Source organism: Lepisosteus oculatus, chromosome 10 (genome assembly GCF_040954835.1).
Source record: "Lepisosteus oculatus isolate fLepOcu1 chromosome 10, fLepOcu1.hap2, whole genome shotgun sequence".
NCBI classification, from domain to species: domain Eukaryota; kingdom Metazoa; phylum Chordata; class Actinopteri; order Semionotiformes; family Lepisosteidae; genus Lepisosteus; species Lepisosteus oculatus.
Genome location: NC_090705.1, coordinates 6,899,686 through 6,920,222, shown reverse-complemented (window position 1 = coordinate 6,920,222; position 20,537 = coordinate 6,899,686). Strand labels below are relative to the sequence as shown.

The 20,537-nt window shown below is 40.0% G+C and overlaps 1 protein-coding gene across 1 annotated transcript; it reads left to right on the top strand.

Annotated features, from left to right (window-relative positions):
• The first annotated feature begins 231 nt into the window (after positions 1 to 231).
• On the top strand, positions 232 to 19,893 carry pip4p2 (phosphatidylinositol-4,5-bisphosphate 4-phosphatase 2). The gene is made up of 7 exons (XM_006635999.3): positions 232 to 498; positions 10,210 to 10,358; positions 12,109 to 12,215; positions 13,071 to 13,194; positions 14,354 to 14,406; positions 17,223 to 17,313; positions 17,800 to 19,893. The coding sequence occupies exons 1-7, from the start codon at positions 393 to 395 to the stop codon at positions 17,941 to 17,943; spliced, it is 774 nt and encodes a 257-aa protein (XP_006636062.1). The 5' UTR covers positions 232 to 392; the 3' UTR covers positions 17,944 to 19,893.
• Positions 19,894 to 20,537: the final 644 nt, after the last annotated feature.

Sequence of the window (20,537 nt, the reverse complement as noted above, 5' to 3'; positions counted from 1 at the left end):
TTAACTGTAACCACTCCCGTTTTTTAATTCCATCCTTTTTGTTTATTCACAATTCTTCGGGCTCCGCCGAGAAAGCCGTTCTGCGCTGTTGCATCACGTCACGACACGACGCATCATCTGAGCCCAAGTCATCTGCGAAGACTGCGATTGGGCTGGGAGAAGTCCCGGACAGGAGCGTTGCGTTACACTAGCGCAGGATTCCCGTGCTCATTCCCACGTTTCCCTGGCTTATCCCCGGCCGCCCCCCCGCCCCTTGGCCCCGCCTCCAAACAGCTGCCCTTGCTGGGTCTGTGCTGTTCATGACGCATTGGTCCGCTTCCAGAGAAGCGGAGGAAAACCTACGGGCGCTGTTGTTGTAACTCTGCGGCTGTCAGGCGATACCGCTTGCAGACATGGCCTCGGAGACGGTGGATGAGCGGTCTCCCTTGCTGTCATTGCCAGACTCCGGTAATGTCACACCTACAGCGCCGCCGTATCTGCAGGACGCCAGCCCGAGAGGTAAAGCCGGCGCCGTGCGTTCGCCCGTGGCGTTCGTGTTTTCACTGGGGTGTGTGGTGCGGAGTTGTTGGCGTTTGGAGACAAAACGAAGAAATTGTAACGGGCAAGGGCATCTGCGGATAACCCGACCGGTTCACATGAAAAAAGGTGGAGCTGGAAGCGGAGCTCAGTAATGGAATTAGCTCTAGTCCCTTGTATGGGGGGGCCTATAGACGTATATATGTCTTAAAAGCCACAAAAGCCGGAGTCTAATGTGAAAATTGTGTCCCTTCACGTTAGAAATAGCACAGTCATGATTTGTTTATCAACCAGAATCAATGTTGTTGCTGGACGTGCCGGAGTGATCGGTAATCATTACACCGTGAGGGCCTGTTTTATCCTTGCTAAGGGCACAATTCTATTGTGTTGTGCCTTCCAGCTCCAGCACTGGGATTCCTGTGCTGGCGGTGCTGTTCTTTGACACAGCAGGATAGAAATGCTGCTTTTACTTTTGCCCAGACCTATTCAGGGCCTCACCTTCATTTCCCATGATAGTTCAATAAGATCTTTCATTTTCTTGAAGCAGTATCATTTAATTTCAGAAATGATTTATTTTTCCTTCGGGTACAGATGGGTTATGATTTCATATTTGCCTTTCATGAAGTTTTGACATTAGCATCCCGAGAATACCCCAGTAGCTTCAGTGCTGTAAATGAGCTGGATTAAGAAAACATTGAATTCCCAAATGTGCCAACAAAGTGGCTGTCAAAACCATTCATTTCTCTTAGACCCTTTCACATTTTATTCTGTTACAACATGGAATCATATTGTATTTAATTGGGATTTGTTGCAGTGGTTCAACACAAAACACTCTGTAATGTCAAAGTGAAACAAAATTCCACAGTTTGTCCTACATTTGTCATTAATATAAAACACAAAAGGGCTAATTGTGTAAGTACTTATGACCCTTGAGTGAATATTTGGTAGAGGCACAAATTACCACCCCGAGTCTTCTTGGATAAGTGTCTCTACCAGCTTTGCCCATCTGGACACTGCAGTTGGTGATCGTTGTGCTTTGCAAAACTGCTCAAACCCCCCCTTGAGATGGATGGGGACTGTTGGTGAGCAGCCATTTCCAATTCCTGCCACACATTCCCGATTAAAGATTCAAAGGCTTTGACTGGACCACTCCAGAGCTTTGGCTTTTTGCTTTGAACCACTCCAGTCTGGCTTAGGGTCATTGTTATTCTGCAAGATGAATCTTCTCCCAAGTCCATGGCGTCTGGCAGGCTGCAGCAGATTCTCCTCCAGGCTTCCTCTGCATCCATCTTGCCTTCTGTCTTCACAAGTCTTCCAGGCCACGATGCCCGGGAGAATCCTCCTAGCATGACGCCAGCACCACCATGCTTCACTGTAGGGATAACGTGTGGTGTTGTGCTTACACCAAACTGTGCTTAGTGTTGAGGGCAGTAAGGTCAACTTTAGTCTTACCAGACCTTCGATTCCTTTTTCACCTCGTCTCTGAGACTTTCACGTGACTTCTGGCAAACTGTTATTGAGATTTGATGTGTTTTCTTTCCAGCAATGGCTTTCGTTTAGCCACACTCCTATGAAGCCTGAATTTGTGAGGCACATTGTCTGTTGTTATTGTGTGCATAAGTGCTTAAGATGCTTAGAGTTGGATCCCCTCTTACTGTATGTACAGTTTTGGGCTGAAAAATGCGAGATTAATGCTATCAGCTGTAAAAGAGAGTGTAAAGGCAAGATGAGAGTGGGGGGCGTTCAAGTCATGTGGTTACTGTTATACACTTGGCTTGTTGAATTGTGCCAGTGAGTTCCTCACATTCCTTGGATTATCATTGTTTCATAACGTAAGTTGGGGTTTTTGTAAAACCAAATAATAATACTTTAAAAATATAATTCAATGGAGGATAAGAAACACAGCACAAACATTTTGGTAATGCTTAAAATGTTTTTTTTTGAAAGAGATCATGCTTTGCTGTGCTCCCTGGGTGCACTTTATCGAGCTGATAGCGGAGGCACAGAGTATCCCATGTAACTGGGCTTCAATGTTAATGTAAAAATACGTTTAAATGCGTATTTGCAGGGGAAACCAGTGCTTGATATAGAAATTCCCATCATGAAAAATTGCACATAAATAGTATCTTAAAGAAAGGACAATATGCTTGCTGTATTATTTCTTGTTTATTAAATGTACCCTTATTAATTACAGTTTAAGATATTTCATATTGAATTTTGGTATATTTTCTCAAGCAGGGGGAATGAATCGCATGTTTTTAAAACTGTGAAATTTGGAAAAATATGCTGTAACATTCATAGTTAAAGAATGAATAACCAACATATCAGACTTATCCTCTTTCCAGTTGAAAGCCCCTGTTTTTACTTTATTTGTCATTGTTTTTTTTGGTAGTTCTTGGGGAATTGGGGAATCTTCTCCAGAGCTTTAATATACAGTGCCAGTGCTGCTCCAAACGTGAGGTGCTTGGGAACTGAACAGACCCGACAGGTCAACATAAATACAGGCTTACTGACTCTGACTAGCTCTGGTGTAAATGAAAGGAATAGGATAATGTCTTCTTTAACTGAGTAGATGGGCTTTTACAGATCTGTATCACACTTGCCACTCAGTAAGACCTGTGTTTTCACAGAATGTTTCATTTGTGAAATGTGCCATGGCTCACCTCTGCAGCAGTAGACTGAAAACATCGACGGGTTGGTAGGACAAAATGCCAGCTTTCAAAAGCTGCGCTGGTTAAAGAGAAATCTGGACAGGCTTGGCGTCTGAATGCTGTTCACGTGGCGCCTCTTAGAAACTTTCCCTGTTGTAAACCATCAACATGTTATGCAAAGAAGACAGTGCTCCTTAACAATGTCCTTGAACATCTGCTCTATGAAGAACCAGCAGTTGTATTTTTTTTTTTGATCGAATGTTTTCAGGCCTGGATTATTGGAAACCGCGCTCTGTGCTCTCTCTTCTCGGGGCGAATTTCTCTACGAGCACCAGCCTTTCTGTGCATGAAAAGGATTAACAGCAATAGCAGAGGGCTGTTCGGCAGATCTGGGCCTCCCGCCTTTGAAATACTGCAAGTGGCAACTCAAGAAGTGCCGAAGCGGTGCTGCTCGAATCCTGTTGCGAAACTGGAAACCCCTTGGCAGCACCGATAAAATGGACTGAAGAGTCTAAGAATAACCTGGCCTCCTGCCTTCAATCACAGAGCTTTACTCCCATCTGTCCTTACAGTTCTGCTCTTGCTGGGGTGCCCATACTTAATTGCTTTAAGGATCTCTGGGCAGGACAGGGGGCCTGCAATTATCCTGGTGTCATAGGTGAAGACGCACATACTCTCACACTTTCTCTTGTGTTGTTGACCTAGAAGCCAAGATGTTTTAGGTGCAGAAGCAAATAAGAAAAATGAGATCCTTTGTTGTATCTTTGCTGTCTGCTGCAATCAGTATGCAGTCACATGGACATATTTGAATATGCTTTGGAAGTAATGTTGTGCAGAGTTTCCATCTTGCTAATGATACAGTGCAATGTGACTTTGTGGCAGCAGTTTAATATGCATAAATGTTTCATTGATTAAATTTACTTACTGGCTTTGTTAACCTTTTCCACAGTTTTTAATCTACATTCTTTTTACACTCGGGAGAAAGAAATGCGACATGTTTGGTTAAAATTCTCACTATTTGGGATTACAAGAAATAAGATAAACAACGAGTTAGCGGAATGGATAGACTTCATTTGGCATAACTTTGCAAAAACATGCATTGACAAGGGTCATTTCAATTATGGGGAAAATACTACATTATTGTATTTTTATTACAATTATAATAATATAGCATCATTACATACAATCTTTTAAAACAAATGCGTAGCAAAACATACACTGCAAATACTGTTGTTCAAAGCCAAAATTATTTGCACACCTTCACTTGGTTGCTGTATTCACCAAATTAGGCATCTGTGCTATGCCACCACCGCCCACACATGCTCTCTCACTCTCTGATTTTGCAACTTTTCTTGTCGTCAAACTACAGGTTCCTGCCAGTCCTTGGCTTCCTTCCACAATTAATTTTTCAGTTATATTCAGATTAGGTAATTGCAGTGACTCAGCAATCTGTCGTTTTTAATTTGCGGCAAACATTTGATGCCAAATTGTATCGGTATCATCCGTTAAATGTGTTTTTATATTAAAAAAATCTATTCATATATCCCAGTTTTGGAGCCACCAACCACCAAGTGATAATGAACTCTGTGTGCTTGCCACCCATTCGACACTCACTCTGCAAGTCCCAGACAGCCTGCAGCACTGTTAGGATGGGCTGGAAGCTCAGTGCTGCTCTCACTCATAGCGGTGCACTCTCCCATGTCACCTGACTTGAGCAGCGCTTCGTCACTTGGGCTGTGTCGATGGCAGACAATGCCAATGACATAACCTAGACTTAAACCAGTATAATACACTCTGCGCATATCCCAGGTGCTCCATTTATGTCTTGATAACACGTATTGCAGAATATCAGATTTGCTTCAGTCGCACAAACGTGTCCTGACCCTGCAGAGCAAAAGGGGTCATGTGCAATAAGGGCTCTAATACTAACATTGGCAGTGAGTCAATATCTCATTTTTGATATTTCCTATTTATCTTTATGGGAATTGTACACCTGGAAACGATTAACTTTGCAGTTCATCAAGTGCAGTGTTGTTGAAGGATTTACTCTTTTTGCCTCGAGTATTTTGGCATAGTGTGCAGTCTTAGTTTTTTGTCTTGTACTGGAGATTTCAGTGTTGCCCAAATGCTTGAATTCCCCGCTCTATGCGATGTCTTTCTTCTGTCACAATCTGTTAAAAATCTGTACGTTCGTTGACTGTTTGGGGTTTTATAGATGTTTAAATGTTTAGTCTTCTTTCTTTTGCAAATGGCTTTCTTGGTCTTCATGTCAAAATCCACTTGTTTACTCATCATCATCATCATCATCATCATCATCATCATAATTATTATTGTTGTTGTTTAGTCACTTGTCAGATTCCTTAAGTTTATCCAATGCACCATAATGGTTAAATTCATCAGTAGTTCAAAAATTGTTTGCTCTTGCAATAATTTCTGATAATATAAAGCCTGTGCCACTTGTAAATTACAGTAAGTTAAACTTTATAGTTGGCTTTTGACAAATGCCTTTAAGTTATATTCCTTAGTCTTCATTTTTACCAAAAATAAGCTTAGTCTGAAATTGTCAACACATGACAATTAGTACATTAAATACATGACAAATAATTAATACAGTATGTGAGTGATTGCCTACTAAATAATCATTTTAAAGTGGGGGTAACACGTATTGCTGTTGTCAACGCATGATAATGCACTTGACTGGCTTTTATGCTTCTGGTTTTTCAACATTTTGCGTATTTTATGTAGGAGCTTGAAAACCACAGTACTAGGAAGGGACGGAGATGGTTAAGGCTGTGATATTCAGCCTGTTCTAAAAGAGGGTTTCAGTTATATATTTTCTGTGCTTTTATGAGAATTCCCTGTTGAGAAAAGATTCATATCACAGCTATAGTGAGATAGCTCTCTTCATTAACCACTCATTTTCATCCTGTGAGTCCCATTACCTGTAGTAATTTAAAAACATTCTGCCCTGACCAAGCTTGAGAGGGGTCTTGGCTTTTTAGCGCACTGAAATTGGTTTTGCTCCCAGTAGTGCACTAGTAGCAAAAAGGGTGTGATTCTTGATTTTATTTAAATGTAAATCAAAGGACATTGTGAACATTAGAAGCTCTCTAGAGAGACGGAAAATATTTTTGGCTTTGCTCCCTATATCATTGTGATTTATTGGTATACCCAGAACATGTTGATAAACCTGTTGTGCTTGTAGAAAATAGTTAGTAGTGGTAGTGCTGGCCTGTGAAGAAAGTTTAATTGTTTTCTTAGGTAAATCGGATAAGAGACCCGCAGGATAATAACAAATGAAAAATACTATTGCTAAATTTTCAACTTAAACATTAGCAACAGCCAGCATTTCTTAAAACAGAAACTGCAAGCTACAATGAGAAAAGGTATGATCTGACAAAGTCTTAATTTTAAAAAAGTGGTTGTGATTATTCATAATAAATTAATACAAATTATTGGGTAGAGCTGTGCTGTTTGTTACAGCAATTAAAGAAAAAATAAGGTAATCTTCACTGCATACAATCCAAACAGGACATGTTTGTTACTGGATAGTTAGTGGTGATGCTTTCATGGTTCGGCCTGCCAGCGTTTAATTTAGGAGTGGCTGTGGGGCTATATAGACATTTTATCTGTTAATCAGCTAGACATGAAACTCTGATGATTTTCTGATATAAACTGTTAAATCTAGTAATAGAAATTAAATAAAATACAGTTGAAGGCATTTGTTTTGTTTACTTCTGTGTTTTTAAAAACTAAGCTATTTTTATTTAAACGTATTAACTTCAGTTATTTTGATTGTTTTGCCCTAGATTTTCTCTGTACCAGAGCTTTTCAATTGAACTTCCCTAAGCCTTTTCTCTTTCTTTCAATTCTTTGTCATAGATTACTGTAAAAGACCGACACGTGTGTAAAATGGTGATCATCGGGTACAGGTTAGAAACCACAATGAATGTAAGGGCGATTCTGCTCTAATGTGCTCAGAATTGACTCGCCTACAATGGAGACTGGATTATCTCCTTCTCCTGGCTTGTTGTTTTGACAGAAAAAAATTAAGAATTAAGAGGTAAGAGCTATTTGTGATGACATCACTTCCCCTAGCTGGATGTGTCTTTAAATGGTTCTTGCTTTCCTTCCACATTTACTTGTGTAGCTGACAGTTATAACATCTTTCTAGCAAGTTTACTGAAGTAACACTATGCCTTGTTACTTCAGCATTAAGCAATTAGGATTAGTAACACTATGATGCAGCATTAGGTAAATTTTTCCTGCATATCCTGTTACCAAACCAGCGGTGCCTATAATCTTCAATCATAGTTCACAGAAAGCATTCAATGTGCAGCTAAGATTGTCTATGGTTTAAAATGTGGAAACTAAATCATCCTTTCTGTGTGCATGCATTTCTTTACTTTTCAGCGCTTGGAATGTTTAATGATAAAAATAGAGTATAATTCAGAGCAAATGGCACTTTCATTTTCATATTGCTGTTTTTACAGTCCATCAAGTTTCCCTGTATCCTGAAGAATACTTGGAAGTAAATTCCCACTGACACAGTAACTTCACCTTTATCACACAACATGGTGTCTCACAGAAAGCTTCCTTCTGTGGGCCAGCGAGAGCGTAGCTATTGCCTGCTCTCTCTGTGATCATGTGCTTATTTTTGCAGTACATTCAGGTAGGGTTTGGGGAGTATCATTTTTTGTAAAATCTCAGTGCAATGCATTTTGAAAATGCAAAAGCATTTTGCTAATTGAACATTATCTACAAAACAGGACCTTTTTAGAGAGCAGACCACATTTTACAAGCCTGGTGAGATAATGACTCATATGTAATTGGTTCATTCAGGAGAAATAAAGTCAATTTGAAATACTAATTTCAGAGTGGCACACGGATTAGGATTGTTTTTCGGGCATGGTCTATGACCCTAGCTACTCCCATATTTTTATTCCTCATTTCCATGAACACCAGAACGTATTAAGCCTAAACTAGAATGCTCTTTCAAGTTATCCAAATCAGAAAACAGCTGAACTGAATTGCAATCTGTGGCATCATTTCCTCTGCTGGCTCCTTTAAGATTTAAGTAGCTCAGCTTCTTGAGGGGGAGCAGAGTGCTGGAAACAAGCACATTGCCAGCAATATTAACTGATCGTTATCCTATTTTTGAAAGCAGCATCCACTCTGGGGGTCAAGGTGGCTCCAAATGGCAGGAAATGTACAGGCAAATGCATGTGCCAATTGATAATAGCACACCGATGCCTTGAAAGAACATTTAAACGGACATGCACAGTGAGTTGTGACTTTTGTGGCATTTCATTTGTATATTCATTAATAATAATTAATCATTGCTTACGCTTATATAGCACTTTTCTGGATTGTCCACTCAAATTGCTTTACAGGTTATGGGGAGCCCCATTGCAGCACCAACTGGATGACAGTAGACACTATATCACACTAGCATTCACATTGATTCTAATCAGCTTATACACTGTTAACTGGTCTTTTTCTTTTACTTGCTTACTTTTAAGCTTACCAGGTTGAGTGGCCAGAAAATGCATGGATGGATTATCGTGTTTCTTTCTGCGACCGACCAGTTTGGAAAGCCACCAGTTCTTCCTGCAACCCTGCAAGTTTGCATTGCTCAAACCTGTGTTCAGGCACAAGTAGGAAGGAAGACAGAGCAGCGTTCTGTCACAGTCTTGGGCCATGTCACACTGGCGGGTCCCACAGGAGCCGCCATGACAGAGTTAGCTTCCATAGAAAGAGCGAAGCAGCTCTTGCTGACACTACAGGTTCCCTGGTACTCTCTGCATCTGGCAAGCTAAGGAGAACTTCGCTGACCAACGCCTACGCCACCCGAGCTGTTCTTGAGAAGTTGTGCATTGCTGCATTGGAGATTGTGGCCAAGAGACAGCATAGATCCGTCCAGACTGCAGGCCTCTTTGCTGTTGCTGCCTTCAGGAGTGGATGCTTGCTAATATCTCGAGCGGTCTCCAGCAGTTTTTAAAAACCGCAGCAAAAGAAATAGGAAGACGGCATTACATCTGCAGCATTATGATAAAATACTTGCCTATAAACATGTATACCCCTTTTTGTTGTTTTAATTTGATCGATTTAGTGGTACACCCTTTCTGGTTTCTCTCGTTTTAAACTTTGAAGTGTTTGTGGCGACAGCACTTCCTGATCCTTCACTGTCGGCTCTTCCTGTCGTTGGGCAGCAGGCGTCTCCAAGCCTTGAATTGTTCACCGACTAACAGGAAACATGAACTGGGTTTAGGCTGTTGCGAGACGGATTAGTTTTACCGACTGCACCTGCTGCTCAATAGGTTCAGGCATCTGGGCCTGAAAAATACCACTGTAGCCAAAATACCACAGTGTCAGGGCTCTGCACTCTAGGTGCCAGACTGCAGGGTTGTGGGCTCAAATTCCAGGTGGGCTGCTGTTGTATGTTTGACCAATCTGGTTTCACTCAGATTTCTCTAGTAAATTGCCCTGCTATGTGTAAATGGGTCTACAGGTCTTTACTGTAACAGGGAGTTTGTTCTCAATTGACTTACCTGCTACAATATCCAGAAAAGAAAAAAAGTTAAGAGATGTAGCGCAGTGGTTTATTATTCTTTGCCGTTGTTTGTTGAGAATGTATTGATGTCTTTTTTTTTTCTGCTATGATTTTGTTGTGTGACTCTTTACTACAGAGTTTTTTAAAACCATTCTAGGCAATCTCTTGCCCAGTGTATTCTTAGTGAAATAAGCCCATCTTGAAGGCCGAACATGATGAACACCCAACTCCCAAGAACAGAAAGCAATATCAAAAAGTCAGAGCCAAAACCTTCATTTCCATCACAAGACCATTTAGAAGAATCAGCCCATAAAACGAAAGAAGTGGAATTGGAGGATTTCGAGTTTGAATGTTTTCAGAAAGCCGGCAGCCGAAAACATTGTGGAGCTCATGTGGTCTTAGTGTCTTTCCCCCTCAGGGTGTTCTCGGGAGAGAACGGCCCATTTTGGATTATTTAAATGAGCTTTTATTTCCTTTTGTCCTCTGCAGCAGAACTGCCTCCTCCTTACACTGCCATAGCCAGCCCAGATGCCAGTGGTGTGCCCGTCATTAACTGCAGGGTGTGCCAGTCTCTCATCAACTTGGATGGCAAGCTGCATCAGCACGTGGTGAAATGCACCGTTTGCAATGAAGCCACGGTAGGCGCCCGTCAGTCTTGTCCACAATCCTGCCTTCTTCTCCATTTTTTCTGATGTGTTTGTGGGTTTTTTTAATATCGGAGCTTTTTTATAGAGGGTAGTGATGGTCGTTTTGTCACATCTGATCCTAGTGTGGAGTATGGTTGTATCTCGGCGGTCCTGCCCCTCCCCCTCTTTCTAAACACATCAATAAAATGGTTCATTCTGCTGTGGCAACAGATTATCTTAAGTGCTGTGCTGACAGAATTTATGCTTGCTTCTGCACAGGCTGGAAGGCAATGGGATTGCAGCTAGATGACATTAATAGGCAGTCTTGCCAGTATGTTTTATTTTGTACTTGATGGAAGGCGGTTTATTTAAAAGAACAAGTTTAAAATATGAACACATTAAGTGATTTACAGCTGTATCTTAGTTTTGGTGTGTTGTCGTGAGCAGGTCTCAGGCCAGGATGCCTGCATGCCCTTGTGCTGTTGAACAGCCTGCTCTGTTTGTGCTCTTGTGAACAGTATAGCATTGAGTAAATGTGATGGTTTTATTTTGGGTCTTAACTGCAGCAGGATAAAAAAAAATGACAACCTTAGTCCTATAAGAGATAAATGAGAACAAATGACCCGAAAAACCTCATGATGTGATGTTACTCCTTCTACAGAGTTAAGAAAGATACAATTAGATATTGTGGATGGTGTAACTGAATTCTACTGGTGGTTTGGTAGAAAAATGTTCCTTATAGCTTTTCAGGGCATGCATAGTATTTTCTGAATGCCTAATGCATTCTTTAAATTTCCAAATTGCAGAATTTGTACCAATTTTGTTAATAAAATTAAAAATACAGCATAAGGATAGTAATGATTTACTGTTTACAGCTAAAGACAAACTCTCTTATTCTTAGTCGGGTTTTGAATGTCAGCTTGACTGACCTATACAGACTTATACCTATACAGTCTATACAGACTGGGGCCTATACAGAGAGGCGGCACTGTGGCTCAGGATCTGTGCCTGTGGCTGGAAGGTTGCGGGTTTGTATCCTGCAGCCGGCAGAGGAATCCTACTCCGTTGGGCCCCTGAGCAAGGCCCTTGACCCCAACTGCTCCAGGGGCGCTGTACAATGACTGACCCTGCGCTCTGACCCCAAGCTTCTCTCCCTGTATTTGTGTCTGTGTCTCATGGAGAGCAAGCTGGGGTATGCGAAAAAGACGAATTCCTAATGCAAGAAATTGTGTATGGCTAATAAAGTGATCTTATCTTATCTCTTTCAAACCCCACAAAATCCCTTGGTGCACAGTGGTTAGATGGTCACAGTAGAGGTTACTAGTTTGGCAGCAGTTATTGGGTAATTTTCAGGCTTCCTGGTTCAAATTAAACATTTGTACTTTTAGATTAGCTAAGACCTTCCCCTCTCTTTGAAGACAAGGTGGCTGAAAACTGAATTCGCCATGCTTTCTCCGAGGCTAGAACATCAACATGCTGGCATCTAGACCATGCAGCAGTGTAGTCAAGTGTTTGCAGCTCTGTGCAGGGAGCTGGCACCTTTGGGTGGTGTGTCCTTTGGAGCCCGTGCCCGTGCAGTCAGTATTTCTTATTGAGCTGCTATCTCAGAGCAGTGATTGTAGGGCTTTATTTGCACCACTGTGATTTGTTTGGAGGGGTGCAGACAACATAGTTACATGCTCGTTGGAGTTAGTCGTTTGTGAATGAAGCGCATTAGGGGGGCCACTATGCATGCCGTGACCTGGTATTCCTTCTTGCCTAGCCTATCAAAAACCCTCCAGCAGGAAAGAAGTATGTAAGATGTCCATGCAACTGTCTTCTAATCTGTAAAGATACGTCTCGGAGGATAGGATGTCCCAGGCCCAACTGGTAAGTGTGGCTTAAGGTACTACTAGGCCCACAGTGGCCAGACCATGAATTGTGATCTTTGGACGGTGTACTAGTTTTTCCTTAGGCAAGATGTGCGGAGGATCAAAAGATTCGATTTTTTTTTTCTCTGTGCGAGATAAGGGTGGGTGTTTCTTTCATGAAAGAAAAGGCTGACCGTGCAGGACACCACATTTTAGGCATTATTGCTGGAGCCCTTTGGAGGTGTGTGTTTAGAATTCATCCAATAATTAAACAATTGTTATTTATTTCATTAAGTGTCTGGGGATTCAGATTTTTTTAAACCTGGACACCACAGTGCCATCCTTTAAAATGTATTTGAAGGAAGTAGAAGTGTCCTTCATATATGATGGTCATGTTGCATTAAGTTAATTGGCATCAACCTTGTTTACTGTTTGCTGCTTACTATGATTTTCAAATTACAGAAATAAAGTGTCGCCTGTTGCTAAACAATATGCCTAAAACTTCACTTGCTTATTTTGTTTTTAAGTAAATGTTGAATACTGTTAAATAGAAGGAGGAAACGGAAAACCTCAGAAAGGTAAAACCCATCCTCATTTTGGATGGATTATCAGAATTTGGAAACTTTGGGCAAAAAAACTGAAATCAAAACTCGCACTGTGTAGCAGCTTATTTTTAAATATGTATAATTCAGCTCACAGTGACAGTATGAGAAATATGTTCCTCTCTGCTCCGTGCTGTAGAATATACAGGAGGGGACTGTATTGAGAAAATGGGAGATAGTATGTGTGTTGCGTGTGATCATACAGACAGGGCTGAAGGCCGGCGTGTTAAAAGCTGCCTGTGTCGAGGCTGTACTCCTCTCCTTTCCCACAGCAGACGAATAATCAATCTCAGCCCAGTGATGGTGATTCCAGAGGAGCAGCCCGCGCAGCCTGCTCTGCCAGTCCAGCCCGAAGGCATGCGCGTATTGTGCGGACACTGTGGCAATACATTCCTAGTAAGTACGACCTGCCCGGACTTGTGTGACCTGCTTGAAAGCAAGGGAGCTACACCTCAGAGTAGGATACTCTGCTCTGCTGAATCCTTGCTTTGTTTTCTGTCATTTATGTTTTGGGAACAATATTGCATGTCCTCAAATTGAATACATTCTGAACAAGGCTTTCATTTTAGTGTCTGTGATAAAACGGCAGGCTGATGGATTTGAGAATTTTTTTTAACTAAAAATACGTATGTGGTAAATGAATTTATCTGACAGATGCTTTCATCCAAAGGAACTTTTATTTGCACCCATTTGTACAGCTGGGTATTTTACTGGAACAGTTTGGGAGAAGTGTCTGGCTCAAGCGTACAAGCAACAGTGTTTCACATGGGATTTGATCCCACAACTTTTCAGCTAAGTCCAGTTAAGTCCAGGATCCTAACTTCTGCCTTCTCTTAAGTTATAGTAGCTAATGTATATAACACTTTTGAATCATTAACTTCAAAATAGTGTTGCTACAGGAGCAGTGATTTTTATTAAGGGTAAATTTGAGGGCCTGAGTGTTTGATCCCGAGCTCTGAAGCTCAGATATTTGCAACATGTAATATTTAGGAATTTAAAAATAGAACTGGAACCTTAAGATTTTGATTGAAATCATTTATACAAAAGCTGATATGATAAGCATAATGTTATGGTACTGACAGTATTCATGAAAAAAGGCACGAGCATTTTTTGTTTCAGTTTGTTGCAATACCAGTGACTCTGTCATAGGAGCCTCTAAGAATGTTTAAGATGTACCAATGAGAAGGAAAGCAGGCAAAGGACTGAATTTGTGTTATTTTCAGAAATGATACTAGCTTAATTTATGTGTCTATAGTGCTGTGTCCTCTTTAAAAAACGAACATCCGATTCCTAAAATAATATTTTCTGATCTGTGATTGTGTTACTTCACAGCATGTAATAAGCCAGCAAACATGTTAGATCATGAAGCAGTGTTCAGCGTGACAGGGGCAACCCCAGTCTGAGGTGCAGGTCACTTTCCTAGAGCACCGTTACGTTAACGGACTAGCCTGCTCCATGAGCCTTGTCCCTAAAGGCACGACGAAAGCACTTTACATTTCGCATGAATCACAGTAATCATGTTGTCAGGCCTAATGTATAATTCTTTCATTTACAGTGGATGGAGCTCCGATTCAACACATTGGCAAAATGCCCACACTGCAAAAAAATGTAAGTTTCTTGTTTGTTTTTTTTTACATTTTCTCTGGAGTGTATATATTATTCCTTAGGAGACAGTGAAGCTAAGAATATCTAATGGTTTCTGCTTTGGTTTTAGTGACAATCTCTAAGTCAATATAGAGGAAAATAAGAAACCCGTAGCTGGTGATAGATAACATTGATATGGGAATGACTCAGTAAGAGCTCTGTGATGCCAGACAGCTGTCAGGCAGTAACAGGGGAATGGGACACCTAATACCAGTGTAAGTGGTGTTGCTGTCTGATGAAGCTCAAGTATAGAATATAGAGTGATGCTAAGATTAATTAAGAGGACCTCATAGTAGGAGATCTGGCTTCTAGTCCCCTGTGTACTTAATTCTGTTTTAGGCAATCCAGTTGTTTATGTGATACAGATGTCATTTCAAGAGCCAGCTAAAAATATTATATTAAAAGATCTGGACAAATTTGCTGTTTGTTGCCAGCTCCCTGAATTGAATTTAAAAGGTCTGCCGCACATATGGAAACAATTGAGGTGATATAAGTAAATGAGTTAACTTTATCATCAATTTACAGATTTAGAAATGGCATGACAAGAAACAACCAGTGGAACCTCCCAAGCTTAATTTATGATTCCAAATTCTGTAAATGGTCCCTTTCGCCACCTACCTAAGCAACATTTAAAACACACACATGAGAAATGTTGCTGTACAGTGTTCATTAATATCTGCAAGTCTAAACTTTAGAAATCTTAGGAAGCTGTGTCAGAAAGGTATTACAGTGTAAATCCAGTCACATGCAAAACATGTGAGATGTTGTTCTAATTAGACAAGACAGGGAGCTGGATGGGTCACATGATGCACTGTGGGTTTCTCCTGCCAAAAATAATACTGAAACTCTGATCTGGGCTGCAGTCTAGCTGGGTTATTTATTCAGTTTTCTGTTGTCTCCGGCCCCCAGCAGACTCTGCTGCGTATGTTACCTGTTATTAGCAAGCCTTAGGTATTTCTCTTGACTGCATCTTTAGTATTTGCTGCTTTTTAATATTCAGCTATTTCAGTCAAAGCCAAAGAGTACTACGCTCGCTATATGTGAGACACTTTCCTCTCCTGTATTTCTGCCAGTTAACCAGTTGGTTGACAATCTGTTGTCATTTAGGCATTGCTGTGCCTTGGAGTGTAATACCAGTATTCATGCCTGCTGTGAGCATGTTGCAGCCTTCTAGACAGAATTGTTATAGTACTCCTGTCAACATGTGCTGGAAAGTACAGCAGTATATAAAGAGCAGATTTTAACATAATGCATATTTTAATGTTGTTAAGAGCTCAGAGAGTCTTGAATAGTTGTTGCTGATAGGCGTTTTTCTTCTGTTTATTGCCTTGTCATATTCCTTTGAGCACTCCTCATAACGGGTTATAAAAGTTCAAGTAGGGAGCTGCGTCAGCATGCGTAGGCTGCAAAGGAACAGGTAAAAGTTTATTCCATTCTCAAAGGATGGAAGAAGGCTTCACAGCCGAAATATTCTCTCTTTTCCTTTCCTTTCTGGAATAAACCTTAACCTATTCTTCATAACTACCTGTATTCCGCAGAGCCACATTACATAATTCAAGGACAAATACAAATCCTTACAGAAATATTCAAGAAAATATTGTAAAAATAATCCTTGTGGATTCCATGAATCCTGATGGATGTTAAGCTTAGTTTCCTAGAATTCTCTTACAAAATCATAGTGCTTGTTTTAGGAACATTTTAATGTAATGGCATACCACGTTTCTCTTTTCTCTACCCCATGTGGCACAAGCATACATAAAATCAAAAAGCTTAAGCTGTTTTACCAGTAACGGTGCAAATGTCAGGTAAAGACATACAGTATGGCCATTTCTGAAACCTGCTGAGATGCTTTGCATCAATTTCAGCTATAGTTAAAATTACAAGCAGGTGATGCCCTACAAACATTTTATTTGCAACTCCCATTGAGTGGCTCTTGATAGGGGTTGATTTCTGCCATTGGAAAGTATTTATGTCTCTTAGAATACAAATTTGAGAAGAAGCGGCATATAATTATGATTTCAGGCTTTTTTTGTCTTGTATTCCGGTGTATGCCACATTGTGTGGGTGATTTACTGTATCATTTACTGTACTTCAAACTCTTGGAAAAGACCCTTTTTGAGAAACGGTTTCAGTTTTGCTCACACAGCATGTGCAGACTTCCAAATCCAAACTGAGTTCACAGGTATATGGTACTGTGCTGTTTTATCGTTTCCTTAGGGAATAGATTGGTTAGAAATTGCCAGGATATTGATTGCCTGCATTAGCAGGCATATAAACATGTTTTTCAAGTTCCTTGCAAGGAGAAGTATTTTCATGTTATTCATACATATATTTATACGGGCTGCATATTTTCAAAGTTTGTTAAAACCAGAGACAATATTCGAGATGTTCATTAGTTTTCCATGTGGTCATTGTATCAGGATAAGTTAAAGCTCTGGTCTGGGTGTGATTAAAATGTGACATGACAATATTACCTTTCAAAGATGACGGCAGATTTATGAAGTGCTTTCACAGTTCATAAAACAGGATGGTTGTGATGAAACCAGATGTGTGATTGAATTAGTGCCAATAATCAGAGTATGGATCATGATACAGAAAAATAAAAATGCTTAAAGATGGAATTTGGTAGGAAGTAGAATTTCAAGTGATAACGCAATGGGAATTCTTAACTGCAGGCACAAAATGAGCAGTGTCATTTCTTATTAAAATTAAGGCTCTTTCTGTTTGATACTGCAAGTGCTTTGAAGGAATGTTTAAATAAGTTGGTGCTGTTTCTCCAGATCTTCTGTCGGTAGTGCTCTTCCACGAAGGCGTTGCTGTGCATACGTCACTATCGGCATGATGTGCATCTTCATCGGTGTCGGATTAACTGTAAGTACAGTTGTGGGTCCTCCTTACCCATTCAGGCCTTGCTTTTATGTTCAATGCAACTTCATGATATTCCAGTTTTTGACAATGCAGTGTAGCTGTAGAATATTATCTAGCGTAATGAAATAAGAATAACACCAAAGTTAAACCCTGCAAATTATTGATTTGGTATTTACCCTATTACAAAAAGAAATAAATATGTTCTTAACTAATTTTCTTAGGTTGAGTAACATAGAGGGGGTGATATGTAGTAATTAAAACAGACACTAGTATTATCCAGCATTGTAGCCCAGCATTATTTTCAGCATATTTATGCTCTGAATGTGAGTTGCTTACCACAAGAGTTCTTTATACCCTAAAATGTTCAGATATGTTCCCCTGAACAAGTCTGCTGTACATAAAATCAACTTTTAAATGATAGCTGTAATCACGATGTTCTTGTTAATTCCTTATCTAACTTGTATTTGTTTTTCTTACTCTTTCTGGAAGGTTGGTACCCAAGACTTCGCTAGACGTTATCATGCCACCTATGTATCCTGGGCTTTTGCCTACCTCCTGGGTTTAATCTGCCTGGTCCGGGCTTGTTACTGGGGAGCTGTTAAAGTCAGCTATCCGGAGAACAGTTTTGCATAGACTTGTCTTTAACATGCAGTTTTTCTTTGACCTTTTTTCCTCTTGTGGATTCAGTTTGGCAGAGTTGGATGCTAGACGGTGGACATTTTACACGTTTTAAGTACTGCGTTTTGTTACCAACTAGACCAAAAGAAGTAACCTTTTAAGAACAATTGCCCATTGCACTACATTTTTATGCAATTATTATTTTCTTTTGCTGCTAGATTGCCCAGCTCGAAAGACATCAGCTGAGTTCTAATGTGTCAGAAACAGCCTGTATGTTGTTTTTTTTTAGAATAACCTGAACTGCAAGGACTTTTATTGTGTTACATCCATTGTGTCATTAATAACAGATTCATAAATATACTTTATAGGTCTTAGCCTTTCAGAAACAGTAACTTGTACTGTATGTTCTTGAACCTTAAAATTAACTTCATCCTGTACCGCTTGCATTCAGTTTAAGCAATAAACCTTATTTTAGGTCATTCTGGTCATCAGCTCTACACATGTAATGTATTTCAACACTTCAACTGCCTTCTAACAGGTTGGTAAAGATTCTTTTTACCACAGATGTTAGAAATCGCATATGCATGGTTTTCTGCACCAGTGTTTGAGTTGCCTATGTCAGAAAAGGAACAGTTAGAGTATTTAGAATCCTCTCTATGTAATTCCCTGTAATGTATTGTGAAACTTCTTCCTGCTTACAGCTTGTTTCTTGGATCTATAACAATTCAGTAGCATCTACAATAGTTCAGAATTCTGTTGACAAAATGGGCACAATAAATATCTTGTTCTGAATGTGGAAAAAACTTTGTACATTGAAAAAACACTAAAAGCAGTAGTTCACGTTGAAATATGCCTTGTGTCTTTTTAAAAAGGATAATAATTTATCAATAAAACTATAAAACGTTTCTTTATGTTTCACAGATTTTCTTCCTTCTTTTTTGATGTGCTCTGTAATAAAGACCAGTTTACTACAGCAGCTCTGTTATCAACAGTTCTAAATTCCTAGCTTATGAACTCGCCAAACTTTGTCATGGTGCATCATCTTTATTGAATGTTTAAACTTGTTTAGTCTGTTTACTACTTGGATTTATTAGAAATTAGCAGGTAAATTCCATTGGAACAACATCTGGGGATGTTCTAAGGGAACCATATAGAAGCATTACGTTTTAAAATTATATTTTAATTCTGAATTGACTGAATTCTGAATTGACTGAATTCTGTATCTCTTGAGGACGTCTGAATATATACAGTATACAGACATTTCTGGCCATTTTTTTCCATGTCAGATTTCTCTAAATCTCCTTTAATTTGGTTGGCCATTGTTTCCATCTCTCATGAATCCCTAATCCTTTTGATTACCTGTAAAATATCTGCCTGAATCACAGAAAAGAGCACCTTAAAACAGGTGTAATACAGTATGGTCTTATGGTCTTTATTAAAATAACTAGAGTTGAGAGTAACTTTTTTTAAGGAAGTTAGAGCAGGATGGCGAGATGATCTGTGTTGGAGTTGGAGTGAAAGGAAGATTGATGAGTACAAGATGCCAACTTGCATAAATGTGTTTGTACAACTTCTGGGCATTTTTTCATTCTGTCTTAATGTATTTACTTGCATCTTGCAATATTTACTGTGTCACTAACATAACATGTAGCAGTGTTCTAAACCTTTTCAGTATTGAAGTGAGGCTGACTTGAGCTTTTAGATTTCGTATTTGGTAAATGAGAAAGAAGAACATCTGGCGAAGTCTCTAGTTGAAATTTGAAGTGCTGCTCACCTTCTGTTTATTGTATTTCTTCCAATCATTATGTCCAGTCTGAAAAAATGACTTTTAGAATTCTCTTCAATTCTTCTTCTACTGTGTTTTCAGCTGACAAATCTGTCATGTTTACTAGCCAAGTATGAAAGTCAAAATCAGATGTAACTTTTTTCAATCAATAAAAGCAAAGAAGTGATCTTAAACACTTATGGTATGTGTTATGGTACCTCACTAGTTACTACAGGTCACTGAAAAAAGAGCTTTTATCCTTTATCATACACTTTTTCTAATACATTAAGCAGTTAGAAAACCACAGTGCTGTATGCACTGAATTGGACACTTAACATAGGCTCCAATAATCAGGACTCAGGAGCCTCACTGAAGGAAAAAATAATTTTATAAACATGGTGCCATCCATTTTCAGTATCAGGCTACTATAAGCCAGAGTGCATCTGTGAACAGGGGGCAACACAGGACAACCTGGGGGCACCAGTTATCCTGAACCGTGGGAGGAAACTGGAGTATCCACAGAACATCCATCCACCGGGAGCCTACAGTATGTACGTCCGTAAAGATGATACTTCAGCCCAGAATTGAACCCATGACCCAAGAGTTGTGAGGCAGGGGTGTTCACTGCAGCACCAATATGCTGCACATGGAAAGAGCCCATCGATGAAATTTCATATAGTGCGCAACACTGAATTTAACTTGCACGTTGTCTGCTTTAACATCTTCACCACAGCCCACACAGTTTTCCATCCTGATTTCTTACGCCGGGGATAGAGTGCTGTTTAGTTTGCGATGGCTAAATATTCCAGGAGCCTGATGTGCAAAGGACCAACATACTGTAGTT

Bases quoted from the DNA above. Each gene is read 5' to 3' on its own strand.
- pip4p2 (XM_006635999.3), top strand. From the start codon at position 393: ATGGCCTCGGAGACGGTGGATGAGCGGTCTCCCTTGCTGTCATTGCCA. The intron at 10,359-12,108 runs GTAGGCGCCCGT...CTTCTTGCCTAG, and splicing joins CCGTTTGCAATGAAGCCACG to CCTATCAAAAACCCTCCAGC. The intron at 13,195-14,353 runs GTAAGTACGACC...TTTCATTTACAG, and splicing joins ACTGTGGCAATACATTCCTA to TGGATGGAGCTCCGATTCAA.